Source organism: Erpetoichthys calabaricus, chromosome 6 (genome assembly GCF_900747795.2).
Source record: "Erpetoichthys calabaricus chromosome 6, fErpCal1.3, whole genome shotgun sequence".
Taxonomy (NCBI): domain Eukaryota; kingdom Metazoa; phylum Chordata; class Cladistia; order Polypteriformes; family Polypteridae; genus Erpetoichthys; species Erpetoichthys calabaricus.
The window spans coordinates 58,131,046-58,152,744 of record NC_041399.2 but is presented as its reverse complement, the minus strand read 5'-3'; the positions used below and the strand labels follow the sequence as shown (position 1 = coordinate 58,152,744).

Genomic DNA, 21,699 nt, shown 5'->3' with positions numbered 1-21,699 from the left:
GTTAATGTATTATATTTGTGGGTTTTATATATTTGGAAATGATACTGACCATTCACAAATTAGCAACACATGGAGAATAGATAGAAACAAGAAAATCATGTTGCTGAATAAAGAGATTTCAGCCTCACGCTGTCAATCAAGGGTTTTTCCAATGCTAAGTTGTGTTCAACATCCATCCTGAATACAATATAATATTGTGTAAATCTTGACTTTCCTTAGAGAGGCAATAACATACTTAGCGTGTTTCATTGTCATTCTTTGTCTAGATTCTGTACATTTCACTCATTGTAAGTATAATAAATATTTACTTCTCCCTTTTCACAGATTTTTTCAGCAGCAAAAAGCTGAGAAAAACCCAAATGCCTTGCGAAAAGGAAATGCAGAATTCCTATGAATGTGTCATTAATGAAGATGACTCTACTCAAATTACACCAGATATATTTAAGGTATGAAAAGTAATAGTTTTCATGGCTTAAAATCTGCAAAATCTTTCTGGCATCAGAATATTGTAAGTGCAATATGCTATCTGCAATTTGTAATAACCATTTCGCTGGTATAGTTTGGATTAAACATTTATTATATAAAAAACATATTCTTATAGTCTTTGGTAGAAATTCTGACCCATTGCATTATATATATATATATATATATATATATATATATATATATATATATATACACTGTATATATATATATTGTGAAAGAAACAGCTGGACACACAATGACGGTTTGGGGCAGCCACCTGTATAGTTTCCCTAGCTGCAAAAGGCTTTAAAGTAAAGTACAATGTGTACTGGTTAGAGTCCAAAACAGAACTGTTTAAGAATGGAGGATGAGGGGTTTTTATAGTTGGATCACAGGAAGTGACGTCCTCAGGGCCGGAACAGGAAGTGACGTTCTCGGGGCCGGGACAGGAAGGATTTCTCGTGTTTGGTCTTTGGAGAGAAAAGAGAGAGGTTCAGTGCACCCCACCACCCCCTGGCCTGGGGTGGAATTGTTGTTTCCTGGTCCCTTTGGTTGACTCCCAAGCGCACGTTTGTGACTATATATATATACAGTAATCCCTCCTCCATCGCGGGGGTTGCGTTCCAGAGCCACCCGCGAAATAAGAAAATCCGCGAAGTAGAAACCATATGTTTATATGGTTATTTTTATATTGTCATGCTTGGGTCACAGATTTGCGCAGAAACACAGGAGGTTGTAGAGAGACAGGAACGTTATTCAAACACTGCAAACAAACATTTGTCTCTTTTTCAAAAGTTTAAACTGTGCTCCATGACAAGACAGAGATGACAGTTCTGTCTCACAATTAAAAGAATGCAGACATATCTTCCTCTTCAAAGGAGTGCGTGTCAGGAGCACAGGCTGTCAGAAACAGAGAGCAAAGCAAACAAATCAATAGGGCTGTTTGGCTTAAGTATGCGAAGCACCGCGGCACAAAGCTGTTGAAGGCGGCAGCTCACACCCCCTCCGTCAGGAGCAGGGAGAGAGAGAGAGAGAGAGCGAGACAGAGAAAAACAAAGAGTGAAAAATCAATACGTGCCCTTTGAGCTTTTAAGTATGTGAAGCACCGTGCAGCATGTCGCTTCACTAAGCAGCTGCACACAGAAGGTAGCAACGTGAAGATAATCTTTCAGCATTTTTAGACAAGCGTCTGTATCGTCTAGGTGTGCGAACAGCCCCCCTGCTCACACCCCCTACGTCAGGATCAGAGAAAGTCAGCTCAAGAGACACAGAGAAAAGTAAGTTGGGTAGCTTCTCAGCCATCTGCCAATAGTGTCCCTTGTATGAAATCATCTGGGCAAACCAACTGAGGAAGTATGTACCAGAAATTAAAAGACCCATTGTCCTCAGAAATCCGCGAACCAGCAAAAAATCCGCGATATATATTTAAATATGCTTACATATAAAATCCGCGATAGAGTGAAGCCGCGAAAGGCGAAGCGTGATATAGCGAGGGATCACTGTATATATATATATATATATATATATATATATATATATATTGTGACAGATGTCCGGGGACATTGCCCCACCAGGACGCCGGGAGGCAGGAAGGACCAGGAGAGGGGCAATATTTTCCCCGATACATGGAAGGGCAGCCTTCCTGGGTTGCATGGGGGTCACGGAGCCGGGATGCTCAACCCTGTGGGAGGACGTGGCCACCACAAGGGGGCACCTGGACAGCTCCAAAATGTTGGTTGACAGCACTTCCGCCACAACAGGAAGTGCTGTCAGAAGAGGAGCTGAATCGGCATGCAGCACTTCCGCCACGCCCAGAAGTGCTGCCTGGAGCACTTCTGGGTGCTGTATAAAGGAGGCCACCACCCTCCACTCAGGGCAAGAGTCGGGAAGGAGAAGACAGGAGCCTGAGCCTGACTTAGGAGGAAGAGGAGGTGGCCGGAGAAAGGAAAAGAGAGAGAGAGAGAGAAAGAAAATGGACTGAGAGCATTTTTGTGGTTAATTGTGCACTGTGTTGTTGTGCTGAAATAAAGCGTGTGTATAATCGAGACATTCGGTGTCTGTCTGTCTGTGGCTGAGCTGGTTTCTCACAATATATATACATACATCGATTCATTTATCTAATCCAAATTTCAGGTAATGAAGATCTATGAATGAAATATAATAAAAAAGACCTGTACACCAATCTGCCGCAACATTAAAACTACTGACAAGTGAAGTGAATAACATTGATTATCTTGTTACAATTGCACCTATCAAAGGCTTGGATATATTAGGCAGCAAGTGAACGGTCTGTTCTTGAAGGTGATGTGTTGAAAGCAACATTGTGATAGCTAGATGACTAGATAAGAGCATTTCCAAACAGGTCTTGTGGGGTGTTCCTGGAATGCAGTTTTTAGTAGTTACCAAAAGTGGTCCAAGGAAGGACAACTGGTAAACCGGTGATAGGGTCACAGTAGCTTAAGGCTCATTAATGTCTGTGCGGAGCAAAGGCTAGCCCGTCTGGTCGAATCCCACAGAATAGTTGCTGTAGCAAAAGTTGCTTAAAAATGTATTACTGGCCGTGAGAGAAAGGTTTTAGGACACACAATACATTGCAGCTTTCAGTGTATGGGACTGTGTAGCTGTAGATCAGTCAGAGTGCTCATATCGAACTTTACCCACCACCAAAAGCACCTACTATGGGCAAGTGAGCAGATGGACTATGATGCAATGGAAGAAAGTGGCCAGGTGTGATGAGTCACATTTTTTTTAGATCATGTGGATGGTTGGGTGAATGTGTGTCATTTATCCTGGGAAGAGGTGGCAATAGGATACACTATGGAAAGAATACAATCCAGTGGAGGTAGTATGATGCTCTGGCAATGTTCTCTGGGAAATCTTCAGTACCAGCCTTCAATGTGGATGTTACTTAACATATAGCATCTACTTAAAGATTGTTGCAGACCACGTACACTCCTTCATGGAGATGTTATTCTCTGATATATCCTGCCACAATGCAAAAATTGTCCAGGAATGTTTTGAGGAGCATGACAAAGAACTGAAGGTGTTGACTTGGCACGAGGGAGACCTACACAATATTAGGCAGGTGCTTTTAATGTTGTGCCTGATTAGTGTATATAAATATATATAATGAAAGATAGGATGTCCCTTTGGTGTCCAATCTCAAGGACACCAAAGTAGTACTGAACGGCAAACTTTACTGTAAAATAAAGACGTAAGGAAGGCTTAAACACAAAGGATAACAAAGCACCCCATTAATCGCTGATGCCTCTCTTTGCCTTCTAAAATATGTTAATCTGCTGTCTAGAAAATTGAATGGCTTGTCCACTTTTCACTTTAGAACCCCGCACCATTTCTTTCTCACCTTTCACACTTCTCTCTTCATAACCCCTAGCCTCTCTTTCTCCAGCAGTTTGAGCTCTTGACCAAACATGTTCTCCCAACAACAGGCTAACCTGCTCAACAGCAAGGAGGTGGCTTTAAACACTTTCATTGTATCACTGCCAGAGTAGTCCTGAAATTAACAGTTTCGGGATTAGATCTTTATCAGGCCACTTCTAATGCTTCCTTGTGCCCAAAATTATCAGATCTTCTAAACCTCATCCCTTGGCAGTGCACATGGATGGGAAATTCTATTGACATGTATGCCATAATTCCGTTGCCATGTATATATTGTCAGGACCTTGTATATCACTGTCTCCATCCTATGCCATCTTGAACATGGCAAGACCCCACATAAACAAGTTGTAATCAGTGGAAATGTATACAAGCACACACACACACACTATTTATACAGTATATGCTAAAATATAAAGTGCAATATAAATAAAATTTATTATTATTATTATATATATAAATATGCATATAGTGCATTTGTACACACACACAAATACAATTTTTTTGTATCCTCCTGTATTCAATGTTTGTGATTTTAGACCATTTCAGATGGAACACAACTGGCTTACTACCCACCATACTCTATTTATAACAAGTTACAATTACCAGTGCATTCATTGCTACATTCTTCTTTATGTGCCCATAATCTCCTTAGGTGTGTCTGTTAGCTGACGTTTGCCCATTTGTTATTGTGCTTCCATTCTGTAAATGTCTGATATGACACTAAGTAGTTAATGTTTTTGTATGGGCAGGTGGACCTCATGAAGTGTTCAGCAAACATACAGACAGTTTGTCAGGACACAATTTTAGGATATTATTTCATTTACACGTTATGTTTAGGTAGAATTTGACTCCCTTATTTGGGAATGCACATTTCTACCATTGGTGGTGGTATGATGGCCATTGACCCAATTCTTTATTGAATCCATACTCCAAACATGAACCACTCAAGACATGTCTGTATTAAATTTAAAAGTAGCTACATGCTAATATAATAAAAATGAGATGGTATATTAAAGATTTTGTTCAAGATGCAAACATGATCACTGAATTAGTTTTAAATGTTGATCTATTTGAAAATATTTAAATGATTATGTATTGTGTTCAGATGAAAAAAGATAAAAAGCTATTGTAACAGCTGCTTTTCACTGCATTTTTCTAAATTAAGCCTGGCACACTTTGAACCTACAGTAATCCATTTTCTAATATAGTGGTTTGTGAAAATCCAGTCTGAATAAATATCATAAATCATCTTTGCTTCTCTATCATTGTGTACATGTGATAAGACTGAGATCGGTACTCCATGAAAGTAATGTCTTTGAAAATAATATGATTACTATTAACACTAAGCCAGATTATAGTTGGTATTGTTTGATCTCTTCAGAAAAGATTCACTAAACTCATTTTTAATAATTGAGAGTACTAAATAATATTTTCCTAAAAGTATGCTAGTTTCATTCTATATATTAAAAAATGGAGTTACTGTACACATTAACAATAATGCCTTCTGTAAAATATAACTTGCATTTTAATCTGTCATAGTACATATAGTACGTTTAAAACCACATTTTTTAAAGGAAGTCCTAGTTAGGAATACAAATTTTGCACTTTACTAATATATTACACTTTCAAAAAAAAGAGGAAACCATAAAAGTTAGAAAATTAGGCATATTAATGACTTTGTAAGGCAGTAGACTTCCTGGGCACAAAATATAAACCTGGTACTGTATACATGGCTAAAACTATACTCAATGGGTTGAAACAAGCAAAATACACATTTATAGAGTACAATATTTAAAAAAAGTAAGTCATTGTTTAGTGGATTTGCCTTTCAATAAAATACAGAGACTCAGTTGGATAATAATAAATGCATACTTCAAATTTTGGGCTGAATCCACCAGCTGAGGGAAAGTGCTTTGATATTATCAATAGATGCCAACATTTTTTAATTTTAACGTCTGTGTTTTATTACTTTAAAACTTATCACTGCATATTTAAATACATTGCATTTATTGTTATTTTTGGTTTAATTAACTTATGTACACTATATTAATTACAAGCTATAATTTACCTAAGTCTTGTATGAAAACCATAAATAACAGCAATATTTTGCTGCAAAAGAACATTTAGTTTACTACTTGCTTTATACGGGCGCATCATCCTGAACAAAAAAAAGTGAGTATAAAAAGTGAATGGACATGTTATAGCAAAGATGAATGGGTTTTTATTTTGGCATGAAATAAGTGTAAGTGATGGGCGGCATGGTGGCGCAGTGGTAGCGCTGCTGCCTCGCAGTAGGGAGACCTGGGTTTGCTTCCTGGGTCCTCCCTGCGTGGAGTTTGCATGTTCTCCCTGTGTCTGTGTGGGTTTCCTCCCACAGTCCAAAGACATGCAGGTTAGGTGCATTGGCGATCCTAAGTTGTTCCTAGTGTGTGCTTGGTGTGTGCCCTGTGGTGGGCTGGCGCCCTGCCTGGGGATTTGTTCCTGCCTTGCACCCTGTGCTGGCTGGGATTGGCTCCAGCAGACTCCTGTGACCCTGTGTTAGGATATAGCAGGTTGGAAAATGACTGACTGACTGATAAGTATAAGTAAGCAAACATGAGAATGACCTGAACAAAGCTTGTTGTGGTTTGCTTCTACAAATGTATACTGTCTTACCTTAAACTGTGGAAATTCTCTGTCAATGTAGATAATACTGAGTGGAGATGCATCCAGCCTGCAAAACCTGATTCGCAGAGACCCCTCCTGCCTCAGCAGCGTGGATGCCACCAGTTCAAGACCTATTCACTATGCCGCTTCAAATGGTCAAATACAAATGATTCACCTGATTGTAAATGTAACAGGCCTTGCAGGTAAATCAGACTTTTACTTCATACTTTTATTAAAGATGCTATTGTGAAGAATAAAACTATTTACACTTTGCACACCCTTCATGAAAACTGGATTGATACAGGAGAAAGTAGGGTGAAATTACACCTTTTATGTTTTTATTATTATTATTTACACCTCTGTGTGTTTTTATTAATAAATATTTGATAAGAGTGAACAAATGTATTTTTATCCCAAAGCCTTTTGAAGCAGAGTGGTGGCTCTGAGGCTAGGGATCTGCACTGGCAATCAGAAGGTTGCAGGTTTGAATCTTGTAAATGCCAAAAGGGACTCTGCTCTGTTGGGCCCTTGAGCAAGGCCCTTAACCTGCAATTGCTAAGCGCTTTGAGTAATGAGAAAAGCGCTATATAAATGCAAATAATTGTTATTAAACTGGTGAACATGACCAGTATTGTCTTATTTGTAAATTGCCTTTACTTTACAGTAGTGGAAATTTGTTCTTTTTCAAACAAAAACAATAAACAGCATAACGAGCACACATTTGGACACTCAGCCAATCAATTAACTAGTGCCTAAAACTTGAATTAAAAAAATGAAATACTACACCTAAAAATGGATGACATGAATAACATAATCTTAAAATCCAGTCCTTAATAAATTTACCGTCTGTTTAGTGTTCAAAGAAATATTTATATTTTGCTTTTTCAGTTCCATAAAATTCTTCGCTTTCATTGCTCTATGGATAAAGTTGTTTCTGTCTTTCTTTTAAATTTTGAATCTGGGAGACAATTAGTCCTTAAAGACTAATCACTGCTATCCATAAAGATTAATCCTAAACTGCTTATCTTCTTCTTGACCAAAACTAGGCTCTCATAACAAATTGGGATTGAAATGATAAAAGATGCTTCCTATTCTGTGGCTTCTCACCATTTGGGAATTAGTGAAACGCTGTTAAATGTGTTCGTAGCCTACATACGTCGTGAGGCAAGCAAAAAACATGTAATTAATCATAACTGAAGTTAAAGGAATACTCTACCCAAATATGATAATGCTAAATTTTTTTTTTTTTATTTATTACTTACCCCACATTGTTTGCCATCTCATAATTTTTTGGAGAAATGAAGATAACAAAGGTTGCCAACACAGCAAACTTCAATAGGAACAAAAGCTAAACAAACAGCACACAATGTCTAAATGACCAAGAAAAAAATCTCACCAATCCATATGTCAAATATTCAATCTTTTGCTTACAACGTCTTAAACACATGCATTTTCACTGCAAAAACCGTTAAGCAAGCCAATGCAGGAAAATACTCTAGTGAATGTCTGGAGATCGCAGTGAAACAGTCTTGGTTTTTTGAATTGAAGACAAAATTCAAGGTATCTTCTCTCACTATTTTCTCTTTACCCTAATTAAGGTGAAATCCTGTGGTCAAATTCATTATTTTAGTCAATTTTATAAATTCTTTCTCATTGAGATCTATCATATCATTTGCTCTTATTTTCTGTTATCTACTTTTCTACATTTTTATCTCTGAGTTTTAGTATCAACACAGCAGTAAAATACGTTGAGGGCATTGTCAGATTTGGTTCATCTGTCAGGTTGGTTTCTTTTTAATAGTAACGATATTCTGGGGCCAGTCTGATGTTTACAGTTTGAAACACAGGTTTACTTGTGTGCAACAAGAGCTAAGGACTTGCAGTATGAACACAGGGGGTAGAGAGAGGTGTTTTCTAATTTCTCAAAACAGTGATACTCTATACCAATTTTGAGGTACTAACTCCATCCAGAGATATAAACTATTTTCATATAAATGTTCCCAACTTTTGAACATAACTGGAAAGGGAGTGGAGAATTGTAGAGCAGTTCTACTATCAGAATCAGAATCAGAATTCACTTTATTGACCAGGTATAGTAATGTGTCTTAGGAATTTGCCTTGATGGAATTATTATTATTATTATTATTGGTGTAACATACAAGGACAACACAGAATACATATAAAATAAATATAACAAGATAAAATATAAAATGATAAAATATGATGCAGCATACAAGGGCAGTAAAAAAACAAAGAGATAGTAGGATTAAAATGTCCAGACAGTCTAGTGTGCAGGTATACATAGATACTAAGTAGAAGCTCAGACCTGATTAGTCAAAATAACTGCATGTGGATAAAACTCTTTAGGTGATGTATTGTTTTAGTTTTCACTGTACAAAGACATTTGCTGGAGGGAAGTCTTTGGAACAGGTGATGCCCTGGGTGAGTTGGATCAGCAGTGATCTTTGCGGCCTGCTTCCTTACCCTGGGCTCATATAAGACTTGAATGTGGGCTACGTTACGGCTTATGATCGTTTCACAAGCTCTTATGATGCACTGCAGATTGGCCGTAGCCTAAACGGAGGCAGCACCAAACCAGACAGTTATAGATGAGGTCAGAATAGACTTGATGATGGCTGTGTAGAATTGGACCAATATTGCTTGAGGGAGATTGAATGTCCTCAGCTGACACAAAAAGAACCTTCTCTGATGGGTTTTCTTAATAATGCATGTGATATTATTGTCCCACTTAAGGTTTTGTGACAGCACATTGTCCAGAAACTTAGATGATTTTGTCACCCCACGGTTGAGCCATTTATAGCAAGTGATAGGTGAGCAGGTGATGGTTTCCTGAAATCTATGATCATCTCCTGAGTTTTTTTCAGTGTTAAGGACCACATTATTATGGCTGCACCACAATGTCAGACGTTCCTCCCCTTGTCTGTAGCCTATATGGACTCATTGTTTTTTGAAATTGACAGACGAATTGCCAGAGGTACAGTCATTTGTAGAAAGTGAGAAGAGTAGTGGGGAAAGGACACATCCCTGTGGTGTACCAGTACTAAGGGTTAATGGGTCAGATATGTGTGTGCCCAAATGTTTCCTGTCTGTATTAATGTCTGTGATCCAGTGGTAGATTGAACTGTGCAGGGTGAACTGGGTGAGTTTCTTATATAGGAGCTCTGGGATGATTGTATGGAAAGCAGTGCTAAAGTCAACAAACAAGATCCTCACATGTGTCCCTGGCTTATCAAGGTGTTAATAAATAAAGCTCAGACCCAAATTCACTGCATGATCCACAGACCGTTTGGCTCTGTATGCAAACTGAAATGGGTACATGAAATATTTTGTAGCTCTTGTGAGAATACAGAATAGATTAGAATGATCATGGTGCCAGAGAAAGGTGAGGTGTTGCCTGCTGTTCCTCGTAGACTCTTCATTTTTGTGTCTGTATTTCTGTTATTGTCGCTGTTTGTACTGCCTGTTTGCTGTTTTATTAAGTACAAGTACAACATTGGTAAACATCAGAGAAACAAACAACGGCACAAGTCGTTACTTTTGAAGTTATCGACCAGGGGCTGCTCGCCACAATAACTCGAGACCAAGGTGGCGGACACGACCCACCCGACCACACCCAGAGGAAGCGGAGGAGAAAACGTGGCCGGTGTGCCGGGATCTAAGCGAGGACGAAATGCCGAGGACTGCGACTTCCAGTGCCTAGCATTTTCCTGGCCAATGCCCAGTCTCTGGACAACAATCTAGACGATCTCTGTGGTAGACTTCGTTTCCAGTGAGATCTACGTGACTGTTGTGTTTTCTGCCTCACGGAAACATGGCCAGATTTGGCTGTCCAGCCAGATGGCTTCTCTATCCTCCGCGCTGATCAGTCGGTTTCCTCCGGGAAAAAGAGAGGTGGCGGGGTATGCTTCCTCATTAACAATGCGTGGTGTACGGATGTGGACGTCATTTCACAAAGCTGTTCGCCGTACCTGAAGTGCCTGCTCATCAAGTGCTGGCCCCTTTACCTGCCTAGGGAGTTCGCAAGCTGTACACATGGAGGATGTTTACGTCCCCCCGTAAGCAAACACCATCACCGCACTTAAGGAACTGTACGGCCTCATTGCAGACTGTAAAAACACACACTCCGAAGGTCTGGTTATCATCGCCAGGGACTTCAACAAAGCAAGCTTCAGGTCTGTTTACCCCAAATACTACCAACACGTCTCCTGTCCCACCAGGGGTGCTAACACGCTGGACCACTGCAACACAAAAAAACGTGTACCGCTCGCTCCTGCAGCCGATCCTTGGTCAGTCAGACCACCGCTCTTTGCTGCTCCTCCCGGTTTACAAGCAGCAGTTGAAGCGCGCAGAGCCGGTCTTGCGAGAGGTGTACTATTGGACCCTGGAAGCGGAGGAGAAATTTAGGGACTGCTTTGAATCTGTGGATTGGGATGTTTTCAAAGAGTCCTCTGAGAATCTGGATGACTATGCCACAGCTGTCACCGGCTTCATTGGGAAATGTGTGGATGACTGCGTGCCCACAAAGTCTGTAGGCTACGCATATTTCCCAACTAGAAGCCTTGGATGTGTGCTGAAGTACACTGGCGGATCCATGAGCGCAGCAGTGCGTTTCAGTCTGGAGATACACAGGCATACAAAAAGAGCAGGAATGATCACGGAAAAGCCATTAAATACGCAAAGCGCCAGTACACCCACAAACTGGACTCTCAGTTTAACAGCATAGCAGATGCTCGTCGGATGTGGCAGGGTATTCAGCTGATCACGGACTACAAACCCAGGACACACGCGGCCACAGCTACTGCCGCTTCACTCCCTGACAAGATGAAAGCGTTTTTTGCTCGCTTCGAGCTCGCTAACAGGGACAGGCCTGTACGACCCCCCACAGCGCTGCAAGACTCCAGCCTGAGGGTCTCCGAGGATGACGTGAGGAAGACTTTTTCCCAACTCGGCATCCACAAAGCACCGGAGTCTCAGGTCATGTTTTAAAAACATTAAAAACCAGATAGCTGCTGTCTTTACGGATATTTTCAACACATCTCTGAGAATTTCATCTGTCCCCACCTGCTTCAAGCACACAGCCGTCATCCCTGTCCCAAAGAAAAATAAAGTAGACTGCCCTAATGATTACTGCCCAGTAGCACTTACTCCCATAGCCATGAAGTGCTTTGAGAAGCTGGTGCTAGAACACATCAAGGACATCATCTCTGACAGTCTGGACCCCCTCTAGTTTGCCTATCGTTGCAATAGGTCCACTGAGAATGCCATCTCCATAACACTTCACACCACCCTGACTCATCTGGAGAACAAGAACTGTTATGCCAGGCTGATGTTTGTGGCATTTAACACCATCATCCCATCCCAGCTCATCGCTAAACTCCTGGATCTGGGGCTTAGCTCTTCACTGTGCAACTGAGTACTGGACTTCCTCACCAGCAGACTTCAGCAAGTGCGTATTGGTGGAAAAACCTCCTCCATCATCATCATCAACACTTGCACCCCGCAGGGCACCATGCTGAGCCCCCCCTGCTTTACTCTCTCTACACCCATGACTGCATAGCTAAGTACAGCTCTAACACCATCCTCAAGTTTGCTGACGATACTACTGTAAAAAGTCTGATCTGTGAAGACAATGAGATGGCCTACAGGGAGGAGGTCAGACTCCTGGCAGAATGTTGTCAGGACAACAACCTCACCCTGGGTGCCACAAGAGGGCACTGCAGGGAGATGTGCTCCTTGCTATATTGGACTTCCGTGTGACCTGAAAGTACTTCCAACAGACAGTAGCCCTGGCATCAGAAGTACTCCTGGGCCTTCAATAAAAGGGACCACACTTCCTTGTCCAGGCAAGTTGCAGCTGGGAGTAAGAAAGGCAACATTTGACTGGAGGACGGTGGTGCAGTGAAGAGAGAAGAGAATTGTGGAGAGATAACTTGTGATTGTTACTTTTGAAGGTATTTGTAATAAATTATTGTCTATTTGAACCAGGACTGTGATTGTGTTTTCGTGTTTGGGGCTCACAGGTACCCCAGTTCCATCACAAGCCCTAGATTTTAAATTGAGTCAATTTTATTATACAGTACATGCTAAATTTCATTAAGATCAACTCAGACAGTTTAGATTAATGTGTAGTTTTTGGGTTGACCCCATTACAACTCAATTACAACTAGGGAATCCATTCCTGGGTTCCTGGATTCCCAGACATTTTTCATTCCCGCATTCCCAGGAATGAAACTGCTGTAATTCCTGGGAAAACGGGAACAGCCAAGCTTGCATATATAGTGTGTAAAAGTGTAAAAATCGATCAAGAAATAACAGAGTTATAGTTGAAAATAATTAAGGTGGCGCCATTGCTGCAGCTTGCACTTCATCAGACAACAGCTTTGAGCAGCAACTTGAAATTGCAATGCGTCAGTCTGTTGCATTCGCATTATCTGTGCCAAGAAACTTGCCATCACAGAATGATGACAAGAAACTGGATGCATCAGTAAAAGTTGAAATGGCGGTGTTTCAGAGCAACGGCAAGCGTGGGTGTTGTTCAGAACAAGTGTGTTAGTATCTGATGACTGTGCCGCCTACTTCAGTGGAGACAGGGTGTTCTTTCTCAGTGGCTGGCGTACTCTGCATGAAGGTGCGCTCTCACCTGGACGACCGTATGCTGGACACGTTGTGCCTTCTACGCTCTTATTACTGCAACTAACTAGATACATGTACTTATATGACAGCAAGAACTGCTTGTAGATAAGTTTAGTCTTTTATTTGTGTCAACATATTGCAGTAGTTTTATTAAAAATAAGTGTCTGTCATTCTAAAACCGTTCACATGTGAGATGCCCGTGCACTGTGTCATCCCCGGGCACCCGGGATTCCCAGGAATGAAATGTGGGATTCCCGAATTAACAGGAATTGATAAACCCGTCTTGGAACGGATTCCCTAATTACAACCAGTGAAAATTCTGAAAAACTTTTAAAGCCTATATTTTGAATTGGATCAATGGCAACCTACATACCAAATTTTGTGAAAACTGATTCATCCATTTTTTCATGGCCAACAAACAAGATAACATCTAAGGGCTGAAATGAGGTCCTTAGTGCGTAAGATAGATTAATAACATCACACAAAGTTGACAAATTCAAAAGACAAGTGGGTGTTTAATTTTATTTACATGGATGATCTGGGAATTGGCTCCAGCAGACCCCTGTGACCCTGTAGTTAGGATACAGCGGGTTGGAAAATGGATGGATGGATGGATCTGGGAACTCACTTAAAGAGGGCAACTCACAGGAGACCTTGCCCAGTTTGACTGAGTTGGGACTGTTCTGCAATGGCTAGTGGAAAGGCTTGCAAAATTCAGCTAAGATGACAAACATCCATCCAAAAACATGTACTGCTATTATCAAATCAAAAGTTGCGTCTATAAAGTATTAGTTAACAGGCTTCACACTTAAAAGAATTTTATTTTTACTATCTTACAAATGATCCATTTATTTTTTACTTAAAAACTGATGGTTATGTAATTATAAAGAAGGTGAAAAAAATCCAAGATCATTTGTTATTATTTCAGAATTCAGAAAAAGCTAAAATTTCACAAGATATTGCAGACTTTTGACATCCATTATATATAACTGAAAGTTAAAAAACGGGAAAACATACTGGTTAAAGATTATTTTACTACTTTAGAATGACAGTAAGTAAAAGATGTAGCTGTGCCCCTAGAGCAGAACAGCCGGAAGAAAAAGAGACAACAAATTAACAGCCAGAATGAAAAGTAATTTATAAAGAAGGAAAAAAAAACTAAATTAACCAATGAATCATACCACTGGCAATATTTAATACTTAATGCTTATTTTACTTAATGTTATTTTTCTGAGAAATTGCGGCACTCTATAACATTACTAAAAATAGTTAAGCAATTATAATTATTAATAACTATAATTATTAATAACTATGAAATATATGATATCAAATGGAATAGTGAACTGAAAGTCATATACTTCTATTTTCATTAACGATTGAAAATGCAAGTTTACCTGCATGGCAGAAATAACTGGATTGATACGGTTACATACAGTGCTACAACATTTTAACTTTCAAGATAAATGCAGTTTAAGATTTAAATTAAATAAAATTATCAGTTAAATAGACAAATGGTTTAAAATAAGAATTAAATGGTTAAACCTCCAAACAGAAAATTGACACTTATGACGAATTACCTGGATTAATGAAATGAGGTCAATTCCCTGAAGATTATAGTAAGGTGATCTATATACTGAAGTCAGTCTGGGATGGCATAACATAACCTTTTAGAGATACTGTAACTCTTCAAAGGTGATCAAGAGGTTTCTCTATTCATGAATATATTGTCTTCAATTAGGCAGTACCAATGCTGTTGCCTTGCAACAAGGAGATTGTGGTTCAAGTTCTTTGTTCTCCCTTTGTGGAGCTTGCATGTTCTCCTCATGTCTGCTTTCCCACCATCCAAATACATGCAGGTTAGGGGAACTGGTTTTGTTATATAGTCCCGTATGTGTGTGTGTGTGTGTGTGTTCACTCGGAGAGGGACTGGTGCCTGTCCAGGGTTCGTTCCTGCTCTCCATCTTATGCTTGTGGAGATAGCCTCCAGCTTCCTCATGACTCTTCACTGGATTAGCAGGTTAGGAATATAGGTGGAATGGAAATTGCTACATACCTAATCTTATTATTTTGTGGCTACCTTTTAATTCTTTTAAAGGAAGAATGTTCCTTTTTTGGAAGAATGTTAATGTCATATCCAAGCAAATCTTGAGGAATGTACACATGAATGCATCAAGGCCCTTGCTCCTAAAGAATCTCTGCAATATATAACTGTTTCAGTCTGTCAGTTTTCCAAACCATTGATTTTCCGCTGTTGCTTCTTAAGATGAAAACAATATGATAACAATGTATTTTCGTGGAGACGACTCACCCCACATCTTCTCAGTTAGTCTACAAATATTTTATTTCCAATAGACTATTTAAAAATGCATGAATAGAAATTTAAAGGATGCAGGATAACTGAGCAACAAACAGAGAGAATGAATTTGTAGAATATTCATTCATGTTATAAATGTAAATATGTACTTTTGTAATACTTTTTAAAATCACTTCAAATCAAAATAATATCATTTAAACCTTTTCTTTGGTACTCCAGCATACCTCCCACATCCCAAAGACATGTAGATTACGTTGATAGATTACTGTAAATTGGTAACCTTTTTAAATGAATATGCCAACTTTGGCATCTTTGGAGATCCATCTCCAGCCCCTGCAGAATATTAGTGGATTATGAATTTTTTTGGAAATAAATCATAGAATCTGCGGTGGTCTGGCGCCCTGCCCGGGGTTTGTTTCCTGCCTTGTGCCCTGTGTTGGCTGGGGTATTGCTATACAATCCAGGATTCATTGCTGATTCACACCCACAAGAAATTTTGGCTTGACTTTAAAAAAATAAGCAGCTTAGAATGTGGGTAGTCAGAAGGATGATGTTTAATTAAAGAAAATGTTATATGTAATGTTGATGAAATATTTTAATATTACTGTATATATGACTTTTGTATCTACTAACATGAAAAAGTTCAACATTGTTTGCATCATAAGGTGAAAACGTTTTATATATGCAACATATTATCAGTGGAAAATTAGCATCTAATGGCATCTGATAGGGTATAAGTTCATGTGGCTGTAAAGGATGGTGAGTTGTATTGATAGGAGTATGTTGAAGTGTTTAACGGTGGTTGTTTCAGGGACTATGCTGTGCAACAGTATCCATTATCCAGTTTCTAGAAGGATCGTACTGGCTCATTAACAACGATGTTTGAAGGCTCTCCATATCTTACATAGGATTTTTATTTTTGCTGCCCTTTTGATTCTAGCTGTGGTAATCAAGTATTGTACACTGAAGCACTTTTGTAGAAAACAAGTAAACAAGTATACTGTCCACATAAATATTTGCTTTAAAAGGAAATGTTAAGGACTGCGGTTGCCGGCTTCTCAGTCATTTGTCTTTTAGGGAATGTCTAATCTATGTCACACGATAAATATGGTACATGATATGTGTAATTTATATCATTCCGACATAATACACAGAAAAAGAGGAGCTGGGATGGCCTCTTGTCCCCATCCTCATGCAAAGACAAAAATAAAATAAACAAACCAGTAGCTTAGTAAGCCAAGAAATACTTACCAGTACACGCTTCACACATGTGAACTTTAATTTTATAGCTCTGGCTATTTGTGGATGGCCCTTTTAAAAACAAAAAACATTTACGATTAGTTCCAGATGCAACTACTTGTTGGAAAATAAACTATAAAATATAGTTATGCCTCTAACATTCACACTCACAATGATTTCAGGATTCATATTCAAAATTACGAGGTGAGACACAAAAATAACCGGATTGGTAAACAAATATTTATATTTATTGAATTACAGCATTCTTAACATTGTCACCTTTTATATACACCCCCTCCCGATCACTACACCGCTCCATACATATCTTCCATTAATAGAAACAGTGCTGCAAGTCTTCTTGCTTGAGGCTCTTCAACAGGCTTGCTGTTTCTGTCTTCACTTCATCCATTGAAGAAAAATGTGTTCCCTTCAGGTCCCTTTTGATTTTCAGAAACAAGTAAAAATCACAGGGAGCTAAATCGGGTGAATAGGGAGAGTGATCGAGGACAGGAATGTTTTTGTCAGTCAAAAACTGCTTTATGTAAAAAGTGTTGTGTGCTGGAGCGTTGTCTTGGTGAAGCACCTACCCCCCTCTCGAAACTGGGCATCGAACGTCTTCCACATTTTCTCGTCCTTCCTTGAAATGTTTGTGCCACTCAATAACTTGTCTGCAAGACAAACTGCTATCACCGTACACTGTTCTTATCATTTCATAAGTTTCTGTGGCCGTTTTGTTCAATTTCGCGAGAAAATCTGATGTTGATTCACTGTTTTATTTTTTTGACACGACATTATAGTGGCAACTCGTGTAGAGATTGTTGTGCATATACTGACTGGGCTATTCACAGGATATACCTAGCCGGTCAGTGGTTTGAGAGGGCATGTAGGAGGGGAGGGGATACAGTTCTATGATTCACGTTCGGTCGACCTCCAGACGGTTTATCAGAGAAGCTCCAAGCCCATTCTGGTTATTTTTGTGTCTCACCTCATATACATCCTATCCTGATCAGTGACCCCTCTCAACTGTTTTGTGAAATGTCTTCCAAACACTGTCTGTGCCTACTGAATTTTTTATTATTTAACTAGCCGTCCTCCGCGGCTCCGCCTGTGTAGTAATGAAACAGGAGAAACTTTAAATATCAATAAATAAAAAGGTATTGCCAGCTAAGCGAAGGCAAGGTACACTCCAAAATACAGAGGTAGACCGACTCCCCACTTCTGACGTCACGCTTCCCCCTCCCCTCAGCCTGCAGCCTCTGTCTTGGATTGGCACAAATAGATCGCTCCTGAAAATGAACTATGATTCTTAGAGTGATGAGAGAAGTCGCAAAATCAACCAGAATGTTCAAGCAAATTCCAGAAAAAAAACTCGATCTACATCCATTAAGTACTTTTCTCATTCACTAGCTAAGTGGATATAAGGTACACTCCAAAGCGGGCACGTAAGTGAGGAGGGCCCCACCCCTCTCCCCTCGGCCCGCTGCATCTCTCTCGGATTCGCGCAAATAAATTGGTACCACAAGCAAATGATATGATACTTAGCGCAATGAGAGAGGTCACAAAATCAACTGGAATGTTCAAGCAATTTATAGAAAAAACCCGATCTAAATCTGTTAAAGTAGTTCTCTCATGAAAAGCGGATGGACATGCAAACAGATAGACAGACATTGGATTTTATATATATAGAGATTAAGTGTTCTTGTGGCAGCAAACAGATTTGCCCTTTTGATTTTTTGTAGTTGTGGTGAGTTGTTAGCAAAGGAAAAACAGATTGATGCGTTTCCCTTACACTCACACAAATTCTGTTGGCCACAGCACACATGATCACTGATTGAAGGCTATTATGTGCCTTACTGAGCATATGCCTGACTTAACAATCATGATCTGCTCTTAAATGTCTGACTTAACAATTATGATCTGTTCTTAACACTATTTGAAAAACACTCTTGAGAAATTCCTTGGAAGTGAATCTAATAGTTCAGCTGGGATATCAGCTCTTGCTTGACTTTTCACAGGAAACAAAGAAGGACATAAAGCAGAATTAGAGATGTCATTTTTGCTTTGTCCTTTTTCAGCTCTCAAGGGGCCAGATTACCTTTGTTTTGTGCGAATAGTGGGATTTTAAACAGCCATACATCTCATCTGTTTAGGAATGGTTGTGAAATGTAATACAGTATGTAGATACACATATGTATAATATAATAGTCTGCCTTAATTAGTTGCATTTTTAATAATTTGTGAAGATCCAAGGAATTTATTATTGATCAATATGTAGGGTTGGCTACATTAAAAGTAAAGAGTTACAGATGAAAAAGAAACAGATTTTCATGGTTCAAAAGCTTCATCTATTGGTCAAGGAAAGTAGTCATCTCATGAGACAATAGGAATAAGTGCTATATGGTCAGGTTTTGTTAAGAGCATTCATGCGTTTCTTTATTTATACTATATGTTTTCCATTAGCTTCCGTGTGTGTATCTAAATGCCTTTAAATCTGTAACTCTGAGACTTTTAATTTCAATAGTTTTTATATTTTGTATATCTTCTTGTAATGGAGACGTTATCTTAAGTACTGAAATTCATAATTTAAAGTAATTGTAGACAACTTTCTAAATCCAAACATTTAGATGTTTTTAATATATTTTTTTCTAGAAATAAATGCAAAAGATGAAAAGGGAAATACTCCTCTACATTCAGCTGTGGAAAAGGATCGGTTTGAGAGCTGCAAAACCTTATTAGAATTAGGTGCTGACCCAAACATTCTGAATTCTTTCTTGATGTCACCATTACATATGGCTATCAGCCTCAGACACAACCAAATTATTGAGGTAAGCTATAATACTTTACAGTGGTGTTTCTACATTAAGGGCCAGTAGGAATTTGCACCAAATATTGTGTAAAATATGTAATATGCTTCCCTCAGTATTTTAGTTTATTATTAAAATATTAATAAGTCTCTTGAACTTTGTCTACTTTAAGCAATTGCTTACCATAAGCTCAATGTAATTACGTATCTGGAAAAATTCTTGTAGGATGTGAAATGACCTTCAGGCCATGTAACGCAAGCATGTTTTTCAGCTGACCAGGTGGACCATTTGGTCCTGCAGTGTTCTCTATATGCTTCGCTGTGTGTGTGTGTACATGTGCAAACTGAACTTTTCAGTTAAGTGGTGGGGCTTGAAATTTATCAGCCAGATTAAAATGAGAACTGCCTATTGTTCTCCATGAAGCACATGCCAGTAAAGATGCACAAAAAATCCAGTACCATTTGCTCGCTTAAAGGTAACGGCAGTCATTTGTAAAACAGAAAGAAAATGAATATCAGGAAAGCATCCTTCATAAGATAATGTTACATCTTGATTTTCACCAACTCTCGAGGAAAATGGTGCTATCTTTGAAAGAGCCACCAAGAAAAACTACACATGCTCCTTCCACGATGTGGTAAAGAAACTAGCAGTGCATGTCAGTCAGTCAGTCATTGTCCAACCCGTTATATCCTAACACAGGGTCACGGGGGTCTGCTAGAGCCAATCTCAGCCAGCACAGGGCACAAGTCAGGAACAAACCTCGGACAGGGCGTCAGCCCACCACATAGCAGTGCATGTTCCAGTGACAAACAAGCACAGAATCCTAGTACCCAAAGAACAAGTACACTGTATATGTAGAAAATTGTTTTTTCAATTGTTTGCTCACCTCAGGCTGACCAGCAAACACATGGATGCACAGTGGTTAGTTCTGCTAGTAGATGTGCATTTAATGTCATGCAGTGTGTGTAGTCTACATGTTCTGTCAATTTATTGAGGGTTGTACTTTTCAATCTCAAAGTTGATGACATACTTATGATGCTGTCAGCTTTCTATAGCATTTTCAATCAATATGGCTGTATTTTGTATGATCATGACAATGTTAAATGGTATCACTGTAACCTGATGCCAGGCAGGGCAGTTAGGGCACCATTGAAAGGTTTCTGAATTTTCATGTTTTGGTAGTCATTAGCAAACGAGGGACAGACATTATTAGTTAGGTAAGTAAATGTTTATCTTAGAAGATTCAGCACATGGATAGGAAAATTCTGAATTTTTATGACAAAAACTCCACTGATAATTTATCGTTCATAAACAAATCCTTAAGGAGTGGCTTGCAACCTTATGGTATAGTATTACTATTAGAAATTGTGGAGTACAGGCTGGTTAGGTTTGTTGGTGGTGAATTACTTTTTTTGGCTGCTGTTTCCCTTTTGCATCAATAAAAATATGCACTTTACTTTAAGTAGCATCTCAAAGGAGTGAGCGTGAGTATGTGAATGAGTTTAAGCTGCAATGGACTGGCAATCCATCCTGGAATGTTTCCTCTCTTGTGCTACTAACTGCAGTAAACAAGTTTAACAATGGACCAATTGATCTCTTTAATATCAATATATTAAAAATAAATACAAAGAAAGAATTGTGTGCTCCATTCTATACAATTTTAAAGCTATTTATTGTGTACTAATAAAGGCTATAAATGTTTTCCTTCATTTAATGTCAGTCCAAAAAAAAGAGTTTTAGACCTATATTACTGTAAGTGAAGTATTGCAAACCACAGAAGCATGTAGATGTTCTTTTTTATCAAACATAACGCCATTGGCATTTGTATAGAAAAAGAGATTGCTTTAAATATGAACTATAGATAGATAGATAGATAGATAGATAGATAGATAGATAGATAGATAGATAGATAGATAGATACTTTATCTATCTATATGGGTAAATAGTTTAAAGAAATTGTCAAAATACTCAACTAGGCCTTAAACTGTTCCACATTTGTAAAGAAATCAAAATTTGTAATTAATAATTATGTAAATTGCTTATTTTGATTTAGCTTTTAGTGTCCCAAAACAATACTGATTTAAATCTTGACGGAGATCTTGGGAACTCACCAGTGATATTAGCTTGCTCTACTGACAATCATGAAGCATTAAGCACGTTGGTAAGTAAATTCTGTAT

The 21,699-nt window shown here is 38.9% G+C and overlaps 1 protein-coding gene across 1 annotated transcript in view; it reads left to right on the top strand.

Moving 5' to 3' along the window:
• Nucleotides 1-328: 328 nt before the first annotated feature.
• trpa1b (transient receptor potential cation channel, subfamily A, member 1b) overlaps nt 329-21,699 on the top strand; it is a 98,236-nt gene continuing 76,865 nt past the window's right edge. Inside the window, exons 1-4 of the mRNA XM_051929348.1 lie at nt 329-446; nt 6,551-6,713; nt 19,367-19,542; nt 21,575-21,682. Coding sequence (XP_051785308.1) covers nt 360-446; nt 6,551-6,713; nt 19,367-19,542; nt 21,575-21,682 — 534 coding nt within the window. The 5' untranslated portion in view covers nt 329-359. The remainder of the gene's footprint in view (nt 447-6,550; nt 6,714-19,366; nt 19,543-21,574; nt 21,683-21,699) is intronic.